Source organism: Budorcas taxicolor, chromosome 8 (assembly GCF_023091745.1).
Source record: "Budorcas taxicolor isolate Tak-1 chromosome 8, Takin1.1, whole genome shotgun sequence".
NCBI lineage: Eukaryota > Metazoa > Chordata > Mammalia > Artiodactyla > Bovidae > Budorcas > Budorcas taxicolor.
The window spans coordinates 111,951,269-111,977,167 of record NC_068917.1 but is presented as its reverse complement, the minus strand read 5'-3'; the positions used below and the strand labels follow the sequence as shown (position 1 = coordinate 111,977,167).

At 47.0% G+C, this 25,899-nt stretch overlaps 1 protein-coding gene across 1 annotated transcript in view; it reads left to right on the top strand.

The window, feature by feature from the left end:
* Window positions 1-25,504, top strand: part of BRINP1 (BMP/retinoic acid inducible neural specific 1) — a 147,071-nt gene extending 121,567 nt beyond the window's left edge. Inside the window, exon 7 of the mRNA XM_052645262.1 lies at window positions 24,364-25,504. Coding sequence (XP_052501222.1) covers window positions 24,364-25,504 — 1,141 coding nt within the window. The remainder of the gene's footprint in view (window positions 1-24,363) is intronic.
* Window positions 25,505-25,899: the final 395 nt, after the last annotated feature.

Genomic DNA, 25,899 nt, shown 5'->3' with positions numbered 1-25,899 from the left:
TGTGAGCCTGTAAGTCCAGTATATATTCCAGGCTGAGAACATTGAGTGCAAAAAAAAGACCAGCCTTGCAGGGATGGGGAGAGCCTGAATAAAGAACACTTTACACCTCACCTTTACCCAGAACAGCTCTTTACCCATTTTCTTTATGGGAATTCTCATTAAAACTCATTTGGGAAAATAAGGTGATTTTTTATTTTTGCTAAAACAGTTTGAAAACAGCTGGTGCTCTCTGAGGCCCTTCGTAACTCCTAGGAGAAATGCCACTCCCACGGAATGAGAGAGTAACTGTTCAACGCCAAAATATTGACAGAAGAACAGTAATTGAATCTGTGAGCCGTACTGCCTTCTGATGAGCCTAATTGGTCATGTCTCATGAGAAGCCTACAGTTCAAACCAAGATCTTCTTTTGCCTCAAATGACAATAGCCTTTTGGCGGAGCCTCCCCAGATCTACTCAGATCACTGTCCAGTCTTTATTCCAGGAGGAAGTCAGAATTGTTACTCAGGAAAATTTGATCTTGCCACATCCCTGCTTAGAACCTGTGGTGACCAATCCCTGCTCTTACGAGCAGACTCTGAAGATGACCTGCAAGTGTGCCGTGGTCTGGCCCTGCCGGCCTCTTGCTCCGTGTTTCACACTCCTTCTTGGCTCACTCAGCTAAGCCCTGGCTGTGCACCCTCTCCCACCTCAGAGGCTTCACACAGGCGGTTCCCTCTGCCTGGAAGGTGCCTTCTTCCTTCCTGACCTGCAGTAGTAGCTATGCACCCTGCAGGTCTCAGCTCAAAAGCCTGTGTTCTTTGCATTGAAAGGCTGTGTTGGGGCTTACTTTAGATGCTTCCTTAGCAGTCAGATATCCCAAATGAAGCCCCAAACTCACTTTACCACTATACCTTTTTTTATCCTTTTATTAACACCTGTCTCTCCTCTAAGGCTGGCAGCTCCACGTATGCATCTGGACCCAGGCTGTTAATCACTTCAGCAGCATACTTTTGAAAAGGAAATGGCAACCCACTCCAGTGTTCTTACCTGGAGAATCCCAGGGATGGAGGAGCCTGGTGGGCTGCTGTCTATGGGGTTGCAGAGAGGCGGACACGACTGATGTGACTTAGCAGCAGCAGCAGCAGCATACCTTCCTAGCACAGTAATTGACACACAGGAGCTATTCAAAAAACTGTGCTCAATGAATACACAAACTATTTTTTACATGGAACAGGGTCCCAAAAACATGTCGACACAGTATTTTGCAGTTGTATCCCACTGCCATATGAATGGGCTTCCCAGGTGGCACTAATGATAAAGAATCCACCTGCCAATCCAAGAGACACAGGTTCAATCCCTGGGTGGGGAAGATTCCCTGGAGGAGGAAACAGCAACCCACTCCAGTATTCTTGTCTGGAGAATCGCATGGGCAGAGGAGCCTGGCGGGCTACAGTCCACGGGGTCACAAAGAGTTGAACATGACTGAAGCGACGTAGCACACAAGCCCGCCATATGAATACATCTACAGATTTTTCACACGTTACGTTGTATGTGGTTACATTGTCTTCATCATTCATAAGAAAGTCACTAAGGCCAAAGGGAGTGAAGTGACTTGTCCAAGATCATTCCGGGAATGTGTGAACAGAGCATGATGAAAATTCAGGCCCTCAGACCGTGACAGTCCAGGCAGGAAAATGGCAACTGCAAATGAAGGTTGTCTTTAATTGACTTGTATCCAAATTCTGCAAGTCTCTGTTAAGTCCCTTACTTTGGGAAATGCACCCTAATGAGAGAAAAAAAAAAGGGGGGCGGGCAGGCAAAAATAAATACTTGCCAGAGTTTGTTAACTTCCGTCAGATGGAGAGAAATTTCTAGTACTGACTAGGGCAGTGCGATCAGGACAGGGTGTCCTGATTTTTGTAGAGGTTACAGTACACTAAGACAGAGGAGATTCACGAACTTGAACTTGAGGGCAGGCAATATAATTATTGGCATTTTACAATGACTCCTGGTCCTTGGTTTATTTTTACTTCTCAGATTCACGTGGCCTTGACCCAGCAGTCCAGGCTCTCGCCAAGTACAATGTAATTACACATTGTTGAGATGAACATCTCTTGGGGGCATCCACCTCAGGCTTCAGTCCCGGGGCCATAGCTTCTGAGCCCATGTCAGCTTTTAACGAACTTCCTCCTCCATGCGGTGTTTAATTGGTGTCCATGGAAAGATTCCAGCTACCAAGATAATCGTTCTCTCTGTTATAGGACCCTCAGTATCCACGCTGATTTTGCTTCTTCTCTCTGAACCTATACTTACTTGCCTCTGGATTTAATCTCATAGACTCCTGCCGGGGGGCAGAGAGATGTGACTTCTTGTCTTTTATTGAGCTGAAGTCAGTGGCAGTTTATTAGACTGACAGTCCCTGCTCTCCCAGTTATTAGATTATGTGACTTCAGAAAATCTCTGAACCTACCTGAGCCCTATGTTTCCTCATCTGTATGATCAAGATGATAAGAAAAGCTGCCCTGTGGAGTTGATGTCTCAGTCAATTTTTATGATATATGTGAAAACTCTTCATAAAGAAATACACAGATACGATGTTAATATAATCAAAAGCACAGTCATAGTAGATGCTAGATTTTTGATGAAGACACCACTTCTGCTTCTAAGAAACAGATCTTTCCATTAGAGAAAATAAGCCATGAGCCCAACAAAATGTAATAATGTAGTAGAGAGGCAGTGGAATTTCAGATACGTAAGACTTAGTGCAATCTGACAGGCCAAGTGTGGACTGCCACTTACTGCCGGTGGAACTTTGGTACAGCATTAAGGTGACCGAGCTTCATTTTTCCTGTTGATATGGTAAAGATAAAAATAATACTTACTGGCAGAAAATCAATAAAAGAACATATATGCCACTTTTTGCACATAGTAAGAAGTCAAGCACAAGCCTCCTTAGCAGACAAATTTAGAAACTAATAATTTCTCAGTTAATAGAAAGTTAGGTTAAAATAAGGACTCCTATAATGCTGCACATATATAAATATAAATTATTTTAACTGAAGATATACATATATTTCTTGGCTTGTCTTTTGAAATAGTGCCAGAATCTTTTCTGAGGGAGTTTGTATACTCCATTTGACGTTTTCCTGGCTTTCTTGCATAAACCACACCAGCATTTGTATAATATTTCCGACTTTGGTTTATTCAAAGTGAAGCAGTAGTTTTAAGACTCTTAAGAAGCAATCTCAATGTTTGTAGATTTTTATGAGCCCTCCCAATCTTTTTCAGGTACTTCTCCTTTATTGAAATTGACGGCAGTTCACTCATCAACTGGTCTTTATAGAATTTTCCCACAGAATCCAAATGCGTTCCCACAGAAAAAGACAGCTCACATTTCATTGATTTATTTGACTTTTAATTCCATGATCTCATAGTAGCAAATATAACTGGCATAAGCAAGCTTGGGAATAAACAGAACCGATTCTCAGTGAGAGTGCTTGTTCCTTGGAGGAACCAGAAGCATGTGGGTTTTCTAGGTGCGTAACTGACCTGCCATGAGCATTCAGTGTGCCTGGAATATCAACCCTAGGCTGACCGGAAGGAAGAGAGTGTCAGTCGTGTGCCAAGTCAGTTACAGGCAGGTCAATTACAGGAGCTTATCCCGAGAGGGGAGCTCTTATCCCTCCTAACTCATCCCTATTACAATAAATAATGATAATAATAGTTAACATGGAACCACTGTTTATTATGTACCAGGCACAGCTTTAAATGCCTAACATAATTTACTCATGAATCCACACAAAATCCTATAAAAATAGATTCTGTTATGCTTCCCCTTGTGTAAACACAGAATTTGAATAGCAGTAAAGGAAAGAAGGGAGAGAGGTGTGTTCCTGTCAGGAAGACTCTAAGAATCCCCTTTTCTCTTAGCCCAGGTTATTCTGCTCCTCCTTTAAATTTCAGATCAGACCTCCACCCCTCAGCGGTGCTCGTCCTGACACTCTGGACAGAGTTGCACTGTCAACAGTACGCCCTTGCTGCATGCTGCCTGCAATGTTTCTCTACCACTTGGCACATTTGCAGGTGTCTGTTTAATTCCAGACTTCCCCTGCTTGAGCACAACCTCTGCGAGGGCGGGGATTCTTTATTTTTTTAATTTAATTTTCTTTATGTATTTATCTTTGGCTGGCCTGGGTCTCCACCGTTGCATGGGTTTCTTTCTAGTTGCGGTGAGCAGGGGCTACTCTTCTTTGCGGTGTCCAGGCTTCTCTTGCTGTGGAGCAGAGGCTGTAGGGCTCACGGGCTTCAGTAGTTTCAGCTCCTGGGCTCTGGAGCACAGGATCAGTCGTTGACCTGCACGGGCTTAGTTGCCTCAAGGCATGTAGGATCTTCCCAGACAAGGGATCGAACCTGTGTCTCCTGCAATGGCAGGCGGGTTCTTATCCCCTGCGCCACCAGGGAAGGATGGCAGGGACTCCACTTTTCTTGTTCACCAGTGTGTCCCCCCAGTGACAGGTAAGGTGGCAAGTAATGACACAGCGTTTGCTGACCTGAAGTGAGGGACCATTTGAGATGGAAGTTAAAGGATGATGATGCTTTGAACTTGGGGTGGAAAGATGGTTGTTTAAGACAACAACATGTACTTATGAAGAATTGAATGTGACACTGATTTCACCCAGACATGGGAAATAAATCAGAGAAAGCACATAACTCAAGATTGAGTATATGGGATCTGGAAGCAGCCAGTCTGGTATAGAATCATAGTGAGTTGTGAGCTCAGAGCTTCTGGCCCGAAGTGTCCTCATCAGTAAAATGAAGAAAAGAACAGTACTTTCTCCCCAGTTATTGTGAGGATCACCAAGATCAGTCAGTTCAGTTCAGTCGCTCAGTTGTGTCCAACTCTTTGTGACCCCATGAATTGCAGCATGCCAGGCCTCCCTGTCCATCACCATCTCCCGGAGTTCACTCAGACACATGTCCATCCAGTCCATGATGCCGTCCAGGCTTCCATCCTCTGTCGTCCCCTTCTCCTACTGCCCCCAATCCCTCCCAGCATCAGAGTCTTTTCCAATGAGTCAACTCTTCTCATGAGGTGGCCAAAGTACTGGAGTTTCAGCTTTGGCATCATTCCCTCCAAAGAAATCCCAGGGTTGATCTCCTTCAGAATGGACTGTTTGGATCTCCTTGCAGTCCAAGGGACTCTCAAGAGTCTTCTCCAACACCACAGTTCAAAAGCATCAATTCTTCGGTGCTCAGCCTTCTTCACAGTCCAACTCTCACATCCATACATGACCACAGGAAAAACCATAGCCTTGACTAGACGGACCTTAGTCGGCAAAGTGATGTCCCTGCTTTTGAATATGCTATCTAGGTTGGTCATAACTTTTCTCCCAAGGAGTAAGCGTCTTTTAATTTCATGGCTGCAGTCACCATCTGCGGTAATTTTGGAGCCCCAAAAATACAGTCTGACACTGTTTCCACTGTTTCCCCATCTATTTCCCATGAAGTGATGGGACCGGATGCCATGATCTTCATTTTCTGAATGTTGAGCTTTAAGACAACTTTTTCACTCTCCTCTTTCACTTTCATCAAGAGGCTTTTTAGCTCCTCTTCACTTTCTGCCATAAGGGTGGTGTCATCTGCATATCTGAGGTTATTGATATTTCTCCTGGCAATCTTGAGTCCAGTTTGTGTTTCTTCCAGCCCAGCATTTCTCATGATGTACTCTGCATATAAGTTAAAGAAACAGGGTGAAATATACAGCCTTGACGTACTCCTTTTCCTATTTGGAACCAGTCTGTTGTTCCATGTCCAGTTCTAACTGTTGCTTCCTGACCTGCATACAGATTTCTCAAGAGGCAGGTTAGGTGGTCTGGTATTTCCATCTTTTTCAGAATTTTCCACAGTTTATTGTGATCCACACAGTCAAAGGCTTTGGAATAGTCAAGAAAGCAGAAATAGATGTTTTTCGGGAACTCTCTTGCTTTTTCCATGATCCAGAGGATGTTGGCAATTTGATCTCTGGTTCCTCTGCCTTTTCTAAAACCAGCTTGAACATCAGGAAGTTCACGGTTCATGTATTGCTGAAGCCTGGCTTGGAGAATTTTGAGCATTACTTTACTAGCATGTGAGATGAGTGCAATTGTGCGGTAGATTGAGCATTCTTTGGCGTTGCCTTTTTTTGGGATTGGAATGAAAACTGACCTTTTCCAGTCCTGTGGCCACGGCTGAATTTTCCAAATTTGTTGGCATATTGAGTGCAGCACTTTCACAGCATCATCTTTCAGGGTTTGAAATAGCTCCACTGGAATTCCATCACCTCCATTAGCTTTGTTCGTAGTGATGCTTTCTAAGGCTCACTTGACTTCACATTCCAGGATGTCTGGCTCTAGATTAGTGATCACATCATCATGATTATCTGGGGCGTGAAGATCTTTTTTGTACAGTTCTTCTGTGTATTCTTGCCACCTCTTCTTAATATCTTCTGCTTCTGTTAGGTCCATACCATTTCTGTCCTTTATTGAGCCCATCTTTGCATGAAATATTCCCTTGGTATCTCTAATTTTCTTGAAGAGATCGCTAGTCTTTCCCATTCTGTTCTTTTCCTCGATTTCTTTGCATTGATCGCTGAAGAAGGCTTTCTTATCTCTTCTTGCTATTCTTTGGAACTCTGCATTCAGATGCCTGTATCTTTCCTTTTCTCCTTTGCTTTTTGCCTCTCTCCTTTTCACAGCTATTTGTAAGGCCTCCCCAGACAGCCATTTTGCTCTTTTGCATTTCTTTTCCATGGGGATGGTCTTGATCCCTGTGTCCTGTACAATGTCACGAACCTCATTCCATAGTTCATCAGGCACTCTATCTATCAGATCTAGGCCCTTAAATCTATTTCTCACTTCCACTGTATAATCATAAGGGGTTTGATTTAAGTCATACCTGAATGGTCTAGCGGTTTTCCCTACTTTCTTCAATTTAAGTCTGAATTTGGTAATAAGAAGTTCATGATCTGAGCCACAGTCAGCTCCTGGTCTTGTTTTTGTTGACTGTATACAGCTTCTCCATCTTTGGCTGCAAGAGAATATAATCAATCTGATTTCGTTGTTGACCATCTGGTGATGTCCATGTGTAGAGTCTTCTCTTGTGTTGTTGGAAGAGGGTGTTTGCTATGACCAGTGCGTTTTCTTGGCAAAACTCTATTAGTCTTTGCCCTGCTTCATTCCACATTCCAAGGCCAAATTTGCCTGTTACTCCAGGTGTTTCTTGACTTCCTACTTTTGCATTCCAGTCCCCTATAATGAAAAGGAAATCTTTTTTGGGTGTTAGTTCTAAAAGGCCTTGTAGGTCTTCATAAAACCATTCAACTTCAGCTTCTTCAGCATTACTGGTTGGGGCATAGACTTGGATAACTGTGATATTGAATGATTTGCCTTGGAGACGAACAGAGATCATTCTGTCTTTTTTGAGACTGCATCCAAGTACTGCATTTCAGACTCTTTTGTTGACCATGATGGCTACTCCATTTCTTCTGAGGGATTCCTGCCTGCAGTAGTAGATATAATGGTCATCTGAGTTAAAGTCACCCATTCCAGTCCATTTTAGTTCGCTGATTCCTAGAATGTTGACGTTCACCCTTGCCATCTCTTGTTTGACCACTCCCAATTTGCCTTGATTCATGGACCTGACATTCCAGGTTCCTATGCAATATTGCTCTTTACAGCACTGAATCTTGCTTCTATCACCAGTCACATGCACAACTGGGTATTGTTTTTGCTTTGGCTCCATCCCTTCATTCTTTCTGGAGTTATTTCTCCACTGATCTCCAGTAGCATATTGGGCAGCTAATGACCTGGGGAGATCCTCTTTTGGTATCCTATCATTTTGCCTTTTCATGTTGTTCATGGGGTTCTCAAGGCAAGAATACTGAAGTGGCTTGCCATTCCCTTCTCCAGTGGACCATGTTCTGTCAGACCTCTCTACCATGACCCGCCTGTCTCGGGTTGTCCCGCAGGCATGGCTTGGTTTCATTGAGTTAGACAAGGGCGTGGTCCTAGTGTGATTAGATTGACTAGTTTTCTGTGAGTATGGTTTCATTGTGTCTGCCCTCTGATGCCCTCTTGCAACACCTACCATCTTACTTGGGTTTCTCTTACCTTGGGCGTGGGGTATCTCTTCACGGCTGCTCCAGCAAAGCATAGCCGCTGCTCCTTACCTTGAACGAGGGGTATCTCCTTAATGCCGCCGTTCCTGACCTTCAATGTGGGATAGCTCCTCTAGGCCTTCCTGCGCCTGCCAAGCCACCACTCCTGTGTTGCTCCTCCCGGCTGCCGGCCCTGGCCTCGGGTGTGGGTGGCTCCTCCCAGCTGCCACCCCTGGCCTCGGGCGCAGGGTGTCTCCACCTGGCTGCCCCTGATCTCGGACGCAGGGTGTCTCCTCCCGGCCGCCCCTGACCTTGGACGCGGGGTGTCTCGTCACGGCCACCACTGGCCTCAATAGACATGCCTTATTCTTTGGTTCAGTTCACTTAGTCGTGTCCGACTCTTTGCGACTCCATGGACTGCAGCACGCCAGGCCTCCCTGTTCAACACCAGCTCCAGGAGTTTACTCAAACTCATGCCCATTGAGTCGGTGATACCATCCAACCATCTCATCCTCTGTCATCCCCTTCGCCTCCCACTCTCAATCTTTCCCAGCATCAGGGTCTTTTCAAATGAGTCAGGTTTTTGCATCAGGTGAGCAAAGTATTGGAGTTTCCGCTTCAGCATCAGTCCTTCTAATGAATATTCAGAACCAATTTCCTTTAGGATGGACTGGTTGGATTTCCTTGCAGTCCAAGGAACTCTCAAGAGTCTTCTCCAACACCCCAGTTCAAAAGTATCAGTTCTTCGGCATTCAACTTTCTTTATAGTCCAAATGTCACACTCATACATGACTACTGGAAAAACCATAGCTTTGATTAGATGGACCTTTGTTGACAAAGTAATGTCTCTACTTTTTAATATGCTGTCTAGGTTGGTCATAACCTTTGCAAGCATTAATTTCCGGGCTACAGTCACCATCTGCAGTGATTTTGGAGCCCCAGAAAATAAAGTCTGTCACTGTTTCTACTGTTTCCCATCTATTTGCCATGAAGTGATGAGACCAGAACGTTGAGCTTTAAGCCAACTTTTTCACACTCCTCTTTCACTTTCATAAAGAAGCTCTTTAGTTCTTCTTCACTTTTTGCCTTAAGGGTGGGTCATCTGCATATCTGAGGTTATTGATATTTCTCCCAGCAGTCTTGATTCCAGCTTGTGCTTCATCCAGCCCAGCATTTCTCATGATATATTCTGCATATAAGTTAAATAAGCATGGTGACAATATTCAGCCTTGATGTACTCCTTTCCTGATTTGGAACCAGTCTGTTGTTCCATGTCCAGTTCTAACTGTTGTTTCCAGAGCTGCATACAGATTTCTCAAGAGGCAGGTCAGGTGGTCTGGTATTCCCATCTCTTTCAGAATTTTCCACAGTTTCTGGTGATCCACACATTCAAAGGCTTTGGAATAGTCAATAAAGAAGAAATAGGTGTTTTCCTGGAACTCTCTCGCTTTTTCGATAATCCAACGGATTTTGGCAATTTGACCTCTGGTTCGTCTGCCTTTCCTAAAAACAACTTGAACATCTGGAATTTCACAGTTCACGAACTGTTAAAGCCTGACTTAGAGAATTTTGAGCACTACTTTACTAGCGTGTGAGATGAGTGCAATTATGTGACAGTTTGGGCATCCTTTGGCATTGCCTTTCTTTGGGATTGGAATGAAAACTGACCTTTTCCAGTCCTATGGCCACTGCTGAGTTTTCCAAATTTGCTGGCATATTGAGTGCAGCACTTTCACAGCATCATCTTTCAGGATTTGAAACAGCTCAACTGAAATTCCATCACCTCCACTATGTTTGTTCGTAGTGATGCTTTCTAAGGCCCACTTGACTTCACATTCCAGGATGTCCGGCTCTAGGTGAGTGATCACACCATTGTGATTATCTGGATCATGAAGATCTTTTTTGGACAGTTTTTCTGTGCATGCTTGCCACCTCTTCTTAATATCTTCTGCTTCTGTTAGGTCCATACCATTTCTGTCCTTTATTGAGCCCATCTTTGCATGAAATGTTCCCTTGGTATTTCTAATTTTCTTGAAGGATCTCTAGGATATCTAGTGTTCTTCAGTTCAGTCGCTCAGTTGTGTCTGACTCTTTGCGACCCCATGAATCACAGCACTCCAGGCCTCCCTTTCCATCACCAACTCCCAGAGTTCACTCAGACTCACGTCCATCGAGTCAGTGATGCCATCCAGCCATCCTATCCTCTGTTGTCCCCTTCTCCTCCTGCCCCTAGTCCCTCACAGCATCAGAGTCTTTTCCAATGAGTAAACATTTCGCGTGAGGTGGCCAAAGTACTGGAGTTTCAGCTTTAACATCATTCCTTCCAAAGAAATCCCAGGGCTGTTCTCCTTCAGAATGGACTGGTTGGATCTCCTTGCAGTCCAAGGGACTCTCAAGAGTCTACTCTAACACCACAATTCAAAAGCATCGATTCTTCGGTGCTCAGCTTTCTTCACAGTCCAACTCTCACATCCATACATGACCACCGGAAAAACCATAGCCTTGACTGGACAAACCTTAGTCAGCAAAGAAATGTCTCTGCTTTTGAATATGCTATCTAGGTTGGTCATAACTTTTCTTCCAAGGAGTAAGCGTCTTTTAATTTCATGGCTGCAGTCACCATCTGCTGTGATTTTGGAGCCCCCAAAAATAAAGTCTGACACTATTTCCACTGTTTCCCCATCTATTTCTCATGAAGTGATGGGACCAGATGCCATGATCTTTGTTTTTTTAGCATATAGCAAATGGTAAACAAATACTAGATCTTAGTGTGGTTGCCCTAATTGTTATTAAATAAGATTAAATCAGTGTTTTGAAGTGAAATTGTGGAGGGACTGAATACCTAGCTGTGGAATTTGTATATTACCTTTTAGATGATGAGTAACCTTTGGGGAAAAATCCAGGAATGCACTTAGGAAATGTTCTCTAGAGAATCAATGGAATCTCTCTCCCGGATGTAAGAAGATTTTGTTTTTCTTCCCTGTGCTGACATGAGCTTTACCACTGATCTGTGGGCTAGGGCAGTGGTCCTCACCGTCACCAGGAGGGCTTTTTGAACACAGCTGGCTGGACCCTTCCCCAGTGGTCTCTGATTCCATAGGTCTGGGATGGGTCCCAGGTCCAAGATGATACTGATATTGTTGGTCTGGGGACCAAACTCACCTTGGATTAGAAGCCTCTCTTCACTACCATAAGTATGGTCTCATCCCATGATGTGTGCACTTGGTGGAAACCATGCAAAAATTAGTTCCCTTAAGGGCATCGATAGGACATTGGAAAGTGGTGAAGGAATGGGGGAAGGGGAGGAATGTGTTGGTTGAATAAGTTTAATAAATGTTAAATTTTTTTAAAAAAAAATTCAGTAGAGAAGGGATCATGTGCATATTTTCTAAAACTTGTCTGGTCACAGAACCATTCTTTCTGAATGTTTTAAAGGGTTAGGGTTCCTCTGCACACAGCCGTAGAAGACGAGTTAGTCCAGGTGGAGAGGCAGTGACCCAGATTACTTGGTGTGCCACTACAGGTTGTGAGTTCCTGACAAGAGAGATCCTCAGCCTTCAGCCAGACTCCTTTGAGCTGAGTTTCTAACACCTTCTGCTTAAACAGATGCTAATGGCCCAGTCTCCCAGCAGGTACAACTCCTGCGGAGAGGTGGCAGGACTGCTAACCAGCAGTGGCCGAAATAACAGCAGGAAGAGACTCAGTCTCTGGCATAATTAGGAAATAAATTTACCCCATTTGGCTTAGAGGCATTCCTAACTCTAAAAAGCAAACTATCACTAAGACAAGACAGATACCTTACATATAGACTATTTTGTTTTGCAAAGGACAGCAGTGGTCTTATCTGATCCTTATATTAACTTGAGAGGGTAGAGCTAGAACAAGGATCAGACTCCCCAGGCACAGGTGAGAACACTAAGGCTTACAGCGATTAACGACCAGCCAGGGATATGAAATGATTCCCCTTCTTCTGTTGCCCTCCTGCATAGGCATAGCCCTTTGTTCTTGTTGGAGAATATGTGCATTAATAATTACACGGAATCTTCATTCATTTATCCATGCGTTCCTTCATCCAGCAGATACTTAGTGACTATCTGCTAAGTGCCAGGCATTGTGCAAGGGGTCCTGGTAGAGTGGTGAATAAGACAGCTCTGTTTACAGAGATCTTGAGATCTAGCAGGTAAAGTGAAACCAGCGCAGGACTGGGCCTGCACCTGTGCTTTACCTTGGGAATCTGAAGCTCAGGAAGGCTAAATGGCCTAAAATTACAAAAGCATACAATGCTGTGGCTGTCAGGGAGCCTAAAAGGTCATCTAACCTACTCCTGTCATTTTATTAAAGAGTAAAATGAAACAGAGCTGTCATTCAGTCACTCGGTCATGTCCGACTCTTTGCAACCCCATGAACTTGAAGCATGCCAGGCTTCCCTGTCCCTCACAGCTTCACAGAGCTTGTTCAAACTCATGTCCATTGAGTCATTGATGCCATCCAACCACCTCATCCTGTCATCCCCTTCTCCTCCCGCCTTCAATCTTTCCCAGCATCAGGGTCTTTTCTAATGTGTCAGCTTTTCTCATCAGGTGGCCAAAGTATTGAAGCTTCAGTTTCAGCATCAGTCCTTCTAATGAATATTCAGGATTGATTTCCCTTAGGATTGACTGGTTTGACTTCCTTGCAAATATACGCAATATATTGCTTGTGTATTGCTCTGTAACACACCACCACACATTAAGAGGCTGAAAGCAACAGGCATTTATTATCTCGCAGCTCCCATGGGTCAGAAGGCTAGGCCTGGTGTGGCTGGATCTTTAGCTGATGTCTCACAAGCAGAAGTTAAGATGCTGAAGTTGTGAGCAGAACCCTCTTCCAAGCTCAGTCTGGTTGTTAGCAGAACTCACTTCTCTGTGGTTGTAGGACTGAGGTTACTTTTTCCTTGCTGGCCATTGGTCCAGAGGTCACTCTTAGCTCCTAGAGGCTATTCTCCAGTCCTGGTACATGGACCACTGCACCTTCACAGGATCAAAGGTGCAGCAAGTCCTTCTCATGCTTCAGATCTCTCCAAATTCCCTTTCTGCCAACAGGAGAGAAAACTCTCTGCTCCTAAAGGGACGTCTCTAATGAGATTAGGTCATCTAGATAATTTCTGTGCCAAATATCAGGACACAGTCTTGGGAATGATACCTTACCCTAACCACAGATCTTGGGATCAGAGCCTGGGATCTTGGGGAGGGAGAAGACATTTTTAAAGTTCTGCCTCATTCAGTAACATAACTTGGGTAGCAATGGAACAGGGAATAGAGATCCTGGGTTCTCTCTGGGGGCTCAGGGTGTATAATAGTTTGAATACTTATTGCTGTTTAACAAAGTGACCCAAATTTAGGCCCTTAAAGCACCAATCATTATATTATGCTCTTGATCTATGAGTTGGAAATTTGCACCAGAATTGGCTGGGCAGTTCTTCTGTTGCACAGGAAGTTACTTGCCACCACTCAGTGGTATTCCGCTGGCAGCTGGGCTGGGCTGGAGGTTCTAAGAAGGCTTTACTTGCATATCCGGAGCCTTAGCAGAGAGGGTCAGAAAGCCAGGCTCAGCTGGGCAGCTCCCCTCTTCAGGGTCTGTTCATGTGTTCTCTCCAGCAGTGTGGTCAGACTGCTTATAAGTGGCCTCAGAGCTCCAAGGGGAACTTTCCAAGAGACAAGAAGTAGAAGCTACTGGTCTCTTGAGAGCTGAGTCCGTAAACTAAGTGAATCGCTTCTGCCCCGTTTCAGCGATCAAAGGCGTGGTGGAACCCGTCCAGATTCGAGGGGAGGTACCAGAGGTCTCCCGTCCGTGGCAGGAGTGTCAGAGGATGCAAGGCTGCCTGCTGTACCCTGTGGGCTTTTCGTTTGTTCATTTGTTTCCACTGTGATACATTTTAGTACAGAGGGCAGTGCACTATTCACGGACCTTGTGAAGAAATATCTTCCAATACAAACCGGCCCTTGAGAATCCCCATCAATCAAGACAGCGGTTGTTTTAGTGGATTTATCTTGTGGTTTATGCCCCTTACACCGTGCTTCAGCCTAGGTAAATGTTGTTGTTCTTGTTTTGTGTTCTTGGAAGCTGGTTAAAGGGTGAGGATGTTCCATAGTATAATTTTTATTATTTGAAAAGGATACCAGAGATGGGAAGGAAGGGGATTCTGCCAGCTGTGGAGGATTCCAGAAGACTGTGGAAATAGCCACAGGAAATAACTGCCAGACTCTCTGAGAGAACCTGACCCCCGCATAAGCACCTGTGCTGATCAGTAGGCCACAGTGACGTTCTGTGTCTCCTAGAAAGATTATCCGTTCAAAGCCAGTGTCCAGTAATGCTTGAAAAGTGTGAGTATTTCCTTTCCCCCAGTGCACAGGCAGCTAGGGAGAAGGCTGTGCGTCCTCTTGGGAGAGGGTGAGCTGTATGCAGGGTGCCTCCTTCCTCCAAGGAAATACTGTGCTTTGGGGGGTCCAGGTACTACTTGTGACCTCAAGTAGGTCATTCTCAGGTGCCCATGGACCAAGGCTTGTCTAGGCATCATTCCACTCTGGAATTCTGAAAATCCACGTGCTAAACACACAGACCGCTCCACCCACCATAGTTAACTGCTACTTTCACGGTCCCTGGGGCTTCCCTCTTAGCTCAGTTGGGAAAGAATCCGCCTGCAATGCAGGAGACCCCGGTCACTTTTCACTTTCACTTTCTTTCATGGTCCCTGACCTGCCGATGGGTGTGTGTACCATACCGGTGCAGGCACCCTAGGAGTGGGTAGCAAATTCGTGACAAAGACCCATTTTGAGTGTATATTCAACTGTCCTATTGAGGAAAAGGTACAAGCCCACAGATAACCCAAAGCTGGCTCAGGGCAGCCTGTTGTCAGTCATAGAAGCCTAGAAGTACCCTCCCAACCCTGGGGGAAGCGAAGCTTTTAACTAAGAATATGTTTTGCATTTCTTTTCTCTTTATGGGGGTAAAGAAGGCAGTGAGGCCAAACCCCACAGCACCCCAAGGGTGCATGCTCGAGGTGAGGGGAAGAGATGGGTGCCGGCAGCTGACTCCTGCGTGAGAGATGCACAAGGCTTGCCTCAGCCCAGTGCTAAAACCAGGGATGTCTCCAGGCCCGCCCCTGGGTGTCCTTGTGCGTTCGTAGCAGGTAGGGCAATTGACTCACTCCGTTGACGTAAGGCAAGAAAATAAGCATCTTCAGACCCTTTTGTTGTTTTAGTTTTTCTTTTTTTTTCCTTCCCTGAGGCTCAGAGGTAGCTTCCTGTTCAGAATAAAATCCAGAGGATTGAGTCAGAAATAGAACTGAGTTCTAACCATTTCTGTAGCTCTTTATCCCCTTCAGCACCATTTCCCTATGTTCCTCCCCACCTCCACCCTCCACATCGCCCAACAAACTCACACCTGGGCAAGCTGTAATCTTAGCAATGCGACAACTCACTGGTGACCTTGAGGACATCATGTTGCCTCTCTGAGCCCAGTTTTTCATATTTTTTAAAATCCCTGATACCCTTTTCAACCCAACCTATGACACAGAAAAGGTGTGCGGATCGAAACCAGAGAACCCATTGGAAGAGCTTTGGAAAGTTTAAAAGTGATAGAAAAATGTAACATATTGCTGCCTTAATAGTGTTTTTCTGGTTGCTTTAAAGGATGATTTTTTTGGGGGTAAATGTTTTATGGAAGTGTTAGAGTTATATAGCAAGTGAAAATCCCGTTAAGTGTGCAGTAAGATGAATTTTCACAAGATGAATTCCTACATGTAGCCAGCACCCAGATCCAGGAGCAGGGCGTCATCCCCAGGGCAGAAGCCCCTGGGTCCTCTTCGCTCCCGTCAGGTACCGCCAGCCTTCTCTCCAAGGGAATCACGCCTCTCATGGCTGCTCCCACTCTAGCGCAGTTTTTCCTCTTTTATACAGTGTGCACCTTGGTATCTGGCTTTCTCTTACCTTTCATTCTTGTGTGAGATTCCTCCGCGCTGTTTTATGCGGTTTCGGCACTTTCACTCACAAGGGCTCTGCGCTGTTTTGTGCGGCTTCGGCACACTCACTCGCAAGGGCGCTCCACTGTGTTTCTAGACGTCCTTTCTCCTGTTGCAGTCTCCAGGATGGGGCCCGCCAAGGACGTGCTGCTGTCTTCCACATCCCCTGGGGTGAACTTCCGTGTGCGTTTGTGTTGGGTGTCTACTAGGGGCGGGCTTCCTCAGCTTTACAGATGCTTCAGTAGGTACTTCCCAATTTTCCCAACGTTGCTGAGCCAGTAATCTCTCTTGCAGGTAGCATAGCGCAGAAGAGTTTTCCATTGTTCCACGTCCTTGTGGATATGAACATACACTTAGTGTTTCTCGTCCTTTCTATTTTGATGGTAGCATCCTGCTACAGTAGAATCCCGTTGCAGTTTTAGTTGACGTGGTCCTGATGACTAATGACATGGAGTTTCATGTGCTTATTGCCTTTTGAATATCCTCTTTTATGACCTGCCCATTCATAGCATCATATCAGTTGCCTACTTCCCCTTTTGGCCATTTTTTGGGGGTGGGGGAGACATATCATATTTATTGAACAGTTTAGTGAGAACTTTGTGAAGAAAAATGTAAATCGTGATAATTGCATCGCCTCTGGTTTAAAGAGACTCAGAAAGGAGTGCAGACTCAGGCAGTCTGGACTGCCTTTGACTAGCCCAGCATCCAGCCAGCGTAGGAGTTATTTATGCACTATAAATACTGTCTTTGATTGGGTAGAGGTAATGCAAATATATTTTCTAACTCAGGCTTGTCTTTCCACTCTTTGAATGGTATCGTTTGATGGATATGTTTTAATCTTAATATACCCCTATTAATCAATGTGTTTTTCCCCCCTTTATGGTGAGCTGTGTTAAGAAATCTTTACCTACTCCAATCTCACCATGATACCCCTCTCTGTTTTCTTCTAAAAGGTGCTTTAGTGATGCTATTATTGTATGACTTTTCACATTTAGACCTGTAATCCGTCTGTTAATGAAACTGGGGTATAGAAGAGATTGTGTCAAGAAGAGATTTTGAGGTTGCTGTTTTAATATCAATATTCAATGGATCCAGCAACAATTATTGAATTCTTTCCCTGGATTTTTAAATCTGTACTTATTTCAAAAGAACCATTTTCTTTGTGAGCTCAAGAGGAACACAACAGTTTGTTTTCCTGAGAGACAGTGTGCGCCTACTCTATGTCAGGAGCTTTGCATCCATTATCTTATCTGATCTTTAAGACAAGCCCACAAGTAATGTATTACTCTTCCATTCTGTGGTTGAGAAAACTGAAGCTTAGGAAGGACAAGTGATTAGCTGAAGGTTAAGTAATAAGCAGCAGAGTGGGGATTCCATACCCCATCTTTTCTGACTTCAGAGCCCCATCTGGCTCTTTCTTCAAGCTTCATGGGGACAGCATTCATTAGAACCGTGGAAGGTGAGTGACCAGTGAGATTAGGACATTAAGCTGTAATCAACTGGGCTGTTCTAGTAACCGAGATGAGTATTTTTACCTGGAATATTTATGAAACACAGTTATTCTTTGCCCTCAGTAATAATAATGGTTAATGGTCAATCACAGTGCCCTTTCACTGCAAACCTCCCAGGAGTTTTTTGTGTCTGTTTCTCTTTCTGAAGGTTAAGTGTAAGGTAGGTATTACCTTTCCCGTTTGACAGATAAAGAAACTGAGAATCAAAGAGGTGAAGTGAGTTATCCCAAGGTCAGATATCCACAGCAAAATAGTGGTAGAGCAGGCGCAGCATTCCCTTGGCTGAGTCCCCCTCCCTGTCCGGATCGCTGTACTTCAGGATGCAGCCCATTAGCCCTGACCAGCCACTTCTGGCATTCGTGCCTCTTGGTTTGTGTCTGCCATTCTGCCTGCCCGCTGTCCAGGAAGAGTAAGTTGCTCTTGCAGCTCTCCACCTGGGAGCTTCCTGCTACTCTAGCCTCTCTGTCAGCCCTAAGGAGGCTTCTGGATCCTTCCTTCACTTGCCTCCAGCACAGCCATGCCCGAAAGCAGAATGCCAAATTTGAAAATGTTGCCTGTCACCTCTTTCCAGACACAAAACTGTAACTGCCAAAACTGTTTCGTAATCCTCCCCAGCTAAACTCTGACAATCCGATTTTAAAGACTCTGTCAGATTTTTGCGTTGCTGCTCTTCCTCTCCTGCCTTCTGCCCTCAGCTTCTGCCCTCCCCCCAGAAAAACCTATTGCCTTCACGGCACAACACCAAACCAGAAAACAACTGCATCGTGGGGAGAGACTCCAGGATTCTCTTCGGGTCCTTTTCCCACTGCTGTGAACTGTTCCAGGAGGATCTGACATCATGTGAAAAACTGAGAGGAAGAAGAAGAAAATATTAAGTCAGAGATAGGAGCTCAGAGAGGGGAATGATTAAAACTAAGTACGAATGTGGGAAGAATGGACACTGAGTGGCTCTGATGGCCAGTTCCAGTTCTCACTGGCAGGTCCATAAACCGAGGCTTCATTCAGCAGAGCTCCATGCATGGGCATATTCATCTTTTCTCAGCACTGTTACTGTAACACACACACAGTCATACACAGCACACCCCCCAAAACAGTGCTTCATCAGAAACCTAAGAACAGCTGTTTGTCTTCCTAGTCTCTGCTCTATAAAGTCCATGGTTTGTAGAGTCTCACAGAATCACTCAGACACCCATCACAGTGTCACAGAAATACCAAGGCAGAAGCACAGGGCATAAATAATGATTCAGAATTCCAATTTCATTGTTTTTTTTTTTTTTTTTTTTAAAAAAATCCTCTCCCTTTTAAACAAACACTTCCAGTAGGCAAATGAGACTTCTGGATTCTGGTTTTCTCTTTGAGCCTAGAGCTGTTCTCCCCTTTCTCCTTGGCACTTGATCTGTATGATTGTCCCTAAAATGCCACTGGCCTGGCACTGCAGTCCTGTCTTGGGCAAAACCTCCAATTAAAATCAGCAGGAAGTTTGCTAGAATTAGGAATTCCAGCCTGGGCTCCCCACCTGGGTGGCTCTGAGAGGGAGGTCTGCGCCTTTGAAAGCACCGATGGGAAGCCCCGGGTGGCAGAGCCTCTGCCCTCCAAATGCCGAGCGGCTCCAGCTGTGTCGCTGGGAGGCCTGTCAGTTCCTCGGCAAACCCTGGCTGAGGCCGAGACTGAGCCTGCAGGGGAGCAGCAGGGGCATCTCCGTAGACCACAGTCCTGCTCCTCCTCCGGCCTGGATTTGAGAGGGTAGGAACAGTACAGTGGGGAGTGGAGGACACACTGGGTTTGGATGGAGCCATCCTGAGCTCTGATCTTCTGTGTCTGTGCTGTGTGACCGTGGGAACACTGCAGTCCGCTTTGGTCCTCCGAGCCCTCTCGGTGGGATGGAAACCACGAGGCAGTCCTATCTCCTGGGGCTAATGTGAGGATAAAGGCTGGCTGCCATGATAGCAAAAGCACTTGGGAAACATCAACCCTCCACCCCACCAGACCTCAAGGCTCAGGTCTAAACATGAGGGAGATGGCTGGATATTGCCAGGGCTGCTTCTTCTCGAAGGTTCTCTGCCTCTGTGGTCAAAGCTGCTTCCTGTGTCGCCTCTGTGGGAGCCTGCCTACCAGGCCCCAGGGGGTTCCAGCTTTAGGAATGAAAATGCAAGTTCCTGCCCTCCCTCCTTTCCTCTCGTCAACACTGCCCCCAACCCCCACTCCATCAGAATGAGCTGGGGTCCTATCCAGCAGAAAGATGCTGAATTGGACGTATTGAAGTTCAGCTTTGGCTCAAAAGGGAAGATGCTTTGGATCTCCAGGGACAGAGAAAAGCACCTTAAAATTTGGTGCTCACTGTCGCACATGGACTACCTTATGGTGGGAATTGTGTCAGCCCTCTGTGAGACCCGACCCCCCCACCCCCACCCCCCGGAGCTGGCCTATTAAACTGCTCCTGCATTGCAAGGGGTGAGGCGGGCTGTCACCAGCCAGCCTGGGAAATGATATTTATAGATCACGGTCCCTCCTACCCCTGGTCTCCAGCCTGTCCCTGAGCACTTGTCGGTGAGCTCCAATTATCTGTGAATGGAGGAGAGGGATGACATGCAGGTCCCGGGGAAGCAAGGAATGTGCTAATAGGCCCTTCACACGTTCAAAGTTTCAGTATTTTTCCATTATTTCCATTTACGTCTCTTCTTATGGCTTGCCTGCTTCTTCTGGCCGGCTATAATTTTATACTGTGGTTCGTTGGAAAGTGCGCCCATGCTGGCATCAGAAAGCTTGGTCTGGAATGTGGCATAAGCTTGTGATGTCAGACAAGTCCGCCTGCCTCTCGGGGCTTGGCTGTCTGTGCTGCCGACGGTTATCCACAGTGCTCTGGGAGAACTCCGGCACAGAGCCTGGTGCACAGTGAATGCTTGGTGGTTGAGCACGCTGGCTTCAAGCGTGCCTGCCATCCAGCCTGGCAGGGTTTCTGAGGATCAGTGACCGCTCCCCAGAGCAGTAGCTAGAGGTGGAGAAGGTGCAGGAGATTGCTCTGATGGTGGTGGAGTCCTCATTATGAGAAGCTGCTTGTGCTAAAAGGACAGGGGTGCAAAAAACTGGGATGGGCTTGTTTTTTCTGGTTTCGATCATCTCTTCAAAATGAAGGACTGGAATCTAAGGAAAGTTTACTGACATTGGGAATTGGGACTTAACAGTAACATTTCTACCTGGTCTGACCACTCTCTGCCCCGCTTCAGAAAAGGATTGTTTGCACGCAGATGGCCCATCAGGGGTCTACATTCCCTGATTCTGGGAGTTACAGTCTTGGCTGAGTTGCTTCATTCGCATTCCACCCACTCTAATTACGGGGCTTCCCTGGTGGCTCAGAGGGTAAAGAATCTGCCCGCAATGCGGGAGGCCCAGGTTCGATCGCTGGGTGGGGAAGATCCCCTGGAGAAGGGAATGGCAACCCACTCCAGTATTCTTGCCTGGAGAATCCCATGGACAGAGGAGCCTGGCAGACTTACAGTCCATGACACGAGGGAGCCGCTGCAACTTTCACTCCGCCTTCACTCCGTCACCTCTGCCCCCTCTCCCGCCCGCGCCTCCTTCACTCTGGGTAGGCCCCTGCACCTCCTCCAGCACCCAGGCCTCCCGGGGCCCCACCTCTCTCCTCCCTCCTCTCTTCCTCCCGCCCGGCGCTCCCCGCCCCCTCCCGGTCGCCTGCCTCCTTCGCGGTCCTCCTCTGGACCCTTAATGCCTTCTTTGATCCGGCCCACAACCTCACGATTATGCAGGTGCCAGGCAGCTCTCGGCTGCGCCTCAGAGGGCCTCTGTCCCCGGTGCCTCCCGCTCGACAGGGCTGGAATCCTAATCGGCCCTTCGCCCCTCCTCCGGTGGCGGCCTCCCCGGGGGCCTCCATCTGCCCCCTCCCTCCCGCCCCCAGGGTGCTGAGAGCCGGGCCACAAGGAGGCATTGATTCAAGGAGGTGGGGGGGTGGAGTCCTGACAAAGGGTCCCAATGATGAGACACGAGAAAGGGGGCGCTCTCCGGGCTTATAGAATGCCTTGCAGATGGGAGCAGAGGAGCTCTCAATGGGGTACTGTCCTGTCGCCTGGAGAGGGAGTGACGGGGCTAAGTGTGGGCCCTTTGAAAGGGGCGTTTTGAAATGACGCTCTGGTCAGATGGAACCACGCAATCGGAGACGTGTGGCGGGCCCCTGTGGCTCGCAGCACTCGCCATGACTCAGAGCCCATATTCAGTTGATGCTCTGGCTCCGGAGGTGGGAGCCGCGCGGCTCATTGTCATTCCAGCTCGGTTTTCTGAAGGCTGGGCCCTCTGCTGTTCTCCAGGCTGTAATAGGATTGGTCCACACGAAGCAGAGACCGCGGAGGCCTGGAGCTGTGTGGGTGGAAGGGATTGGAAACTAATACTGCAGCTTGGGAGACAGAAGCGGAGTTTGTTGTTGTTGTTTAATGAAAAATAAGAAAAAATATTAATTTTGGTCTGTTCACTCATTCAGTGGTCGTCCGCTCATTCATTCACCAAACATTTCTGGGCTCCATGCTCAGAGATGGAGGGCTCCCCTCTCTCATGCCTTAAGAGACTGGAGGGGAAACTGACCAAAAGACTAGGGGCTGCAATACAGCGTTCAGAATGTCCTGAGGGAGGTTTCATTGCCAAAGCCAGGCTCATTCCCTGGACTTAAAGGCAGAGCCCTTCCAAGGAGCACTCTAATTATGCCTCCATTTTCCCTCAGCTGATAAGCACAGCAGCATTCTGGGAAGCCAAGTTTCAACAGTATCCATTTCCAAATGTCCCAGTAACCAAATGGTTTCCCTCCACCCCAGAGAGATAGGGAAATCCTGAAAGCTTCTCAGTAGCTTCAAAGGAACAGCTTATTCTCTGGGATAAGAATACTTATTATTACCTTTTTAATAATTGGTCTATGCCCAGCTCTGTGCTAAATGCTTTACAGACATCATCTCATTCAGTCCTCTCCCTCACCGCCTAAGATAGGGTTTATTATTCTCCTTTTGCATATGGACACTGCGTCTCAGAGACATGAAGTGACTTGTTCCCGCTTATGGAGTGGAGCCTCGAACTAAGTTCGGCCTGGGCCAGCGCACGTGCCATTCAGGATTAGGCTGCACTGCTTGCCTCCTGGTTCTTGGGCTTGGCGATTGTGGCTGAGCAGAGGAAATGAGAGAACAGGGGCATCGCTACCACGTCCTACCAGAGATGCAGTACAATGCAGAAGGGCTTCTGTCTCCAGTTTTCTAAAATGGAGCTCCCTGGCAGCCCAGTGGAGAAGACTCCAGGTTCCCAGTGCAAGGGGCATGGGGTCGATCCCTGGTTGGGGAGCTAAGATCCGGCATGCCACACAGCATGGCCTAAAATAAAAAACTGGGGATCAGGAACCACTGCCACCATTGGCATCCTCTCCACCAACAGTACTGCGGCGCTCGGCAGCGTTAAGAAATGCTTCCTTGACTCTTCTTTGAAAAAAAAAAAGAGCCTTGGCTATGAGCCAGAAGGTTCCTCTACCCACTTGCTGTATTATTTGCCTCCAAGCTTCTCTTGCCGCATCTAGAAAATGGAGCTGAGAGTCCCTTGGCAGGAATAACAAGAGCCTAACTTTTATGGAGCCCCTAATACCTACCGAGTTAGGGACTAAGATTTCACATAAAAATTCATGCCATCCTTACCACAGCCCAGCGTGGGAGGAGTGATTAGGGAGGTGAGGGAAACCGCCAGCATTCCCCGGGCTCAGGAGTGGAGGAGCCAGGACTCAAAGCGATCTCAGACTGACCTCAAGTTGCAAGCTATTTTGGGGGTGTTGTTGTGAAGCTCAAGTGAGAAATGGGAGGGTAAAAAGTGCTAGACACATGTAAGGAATTATTCTTAGTGTGGAATACGGCCAAGAGGGGACTTGTACAGAAATGAGGAAAGATGAGAGGCCGCTAAGCTGACTGTCTTACATCTTTTTTTTTTTTTTAAACTTATTTTTCTGTTGCTTCTTATCTGATTGAGTATCTGTCTTCATTGGAATGTTCCAGAGGCTGGAATCTGGGACAGGCTCGGGTTTGTTTATAAAAGTGTTGAGGGGCTGTGGAGAGGGGGACCTAGACATTTGTACTGTGATGGAAATTTCACTGAACTGAAATTTTGGAGAAAAATGGGGAGAATAGCATCTTCCTTATATGTTCTGAAACTGCAATATTAGGATCACGTGAGATCATCAATACGGAAGCGCTGTCATATCTCCGGAGTAATATAAGATAGAATTCGTTTTTGCTGAAGTTTTCAGATGTTATGGGAAGAATCTGTGAAGAAGGTTGAAACATCAGGTGTAGGGTAAAAGAAATAACCCCTCAATTCATCTTTACTCTGACTTTCTACACTCTGTTGTCATTCAGCAGGGTTTTTGAGTTTATACACTTTAAGGTTCTGAATCAAATGCCTTTGAGATGAATGAATAATAGATTTAGAAAGCTGAGAGGACCTCAAAGAACACTTTTACTCCATTCCTTTCCTTTTTACACATGAGGACACTGACCATTAGAAGGGGAAGTACAAGGTCATGTAGCTGGTCTGTGGCATCACCCAGAGCTCCACTGTCGTTCCCAGCAATGACATTCAGTGCCCTTCCTATGATAACTGCCCTACCCTGTCCTTTCATCCTCTGGGCAGCCCCACTTTGCATGAGCAGCTGGAGAACCACAAGCCCACCCATGATGGTTAACATTCTCCATCTCCCCTCTGTCCCCCAGGACAATTCAGCAGTGGCTTGCAAGGGTCCAGTCGCTTCTCTACTGCAATGAGAACGGGTTCTGGGGCACCTTCCTGGAGAGCCAGAGGAGCTGCGTGTGCCATGGCAGCACCACGCTGTGCCAGCGCCCCATCCCCTGCATCATCGGCGGGAACAACAGCTGCGCCATGTGCAGCCTGGCCAACATCTCGCTCTGCGGCTCCTGCAACAAGGGCTACAAGCTGTACCGAGGCCGCTGCGAACCGCAGAACGTGGACTCGGAGCGCAGCGAGCAGTTCATCAGCTTCGAGACCGACCTGGACTTCCAGGACCTGGAGCTCAAGTACCTGCTGCAGAAGATGGACTCGCGCCTCTACGTCCACACCACCTTCATCAGCAACGAGATCCGCCTCGACACCTTCTTCGACCCCCGGTGGCGCAAGCGCCTGTCCCTCACTCTCAAGAGCAACAAGAACCGCATGGACTTCATCCACATGGTGATCGGCATGTCCATGCGCATCTGCCAGATGCGCAACAGCAGCCTGGACCCCATGTTCTTCGTCTACGTCAACCCCTTCAGCGGGAGCCACTCAGAGGGCTGGAACATGCCCTTTGGCGAGTTCGGCTACCCGCGCTGGGAGAAGATCCGCCTCCAGAACAGCCAGTGTTACAACTGGACTCTGCTGCTGGGCAACCGGTGGAAAACGTTTTTCGAGACGGTCCATATCTACCTACGCAGTCGGACTCGGCTCCCTACCCTCCTGCGCAACGAGACTGGCCAGGGCCCCGTGGACCTGTCCGACCCCTCCAAGAGGCAGTTCTACATCAAGATCTCGGATGTGCAGGTGTTCGGGTACAGCCTGAGGTTCAACGCCGACCTCCTGCGCAGCGCCGTGCAGCAGGTCAACCAGTCCTACACGCAGGGCGGCCAGTTCTACTCCTCTTCGTCTGTCATGCTCCTCCTGTTGGACATTCGGGACCGAATCAATCGCCTGGCCCCCCCTGTGGCCCCGGGGAAGCCCCAGCTGGACTTGTTCTCCTGTATGCTCAAACACCGCCTGAAACTGACCAACAGCGAGATCATCAGGGTGAACCACGCCCTGGACCTCTACAACACCGAGATCCTCAAACAGTCGGATCAGATGACAGCCAAGCTCTGTTAACCCGGACTCCCGGCCGCGGGCGTTCCCTTTTGTTGTACAAACAGAACAGAACCAAGCAAAGCAAAACAGACACGCATTTGTAAAGTGTAATTACTATTCAAAGGAAAGGAGGAAACGTCTTCATTTGTTGGAAACGAAAAAACGTTCTAGCAACTGTATAAAACCGTGGGGCATGTCTGTTATTTCTATACTCTGTCGTGAAGAAGGGTCTCAGTCTTGGGAGGAGCTCGGAGGGAGGTGCTGCTTAGGCCTCAGGTGCTGTATGGGGGGGTGGGGATGGGAGAGAGCATATGCAACGAATTGTAAAGATCTCTGCTGTGCAGGTGCTAAGATTAAACACGAAAGAGAAAGCTATATGTAATGTACAACCGACACTGCCATTTTTCCTTGTGGGA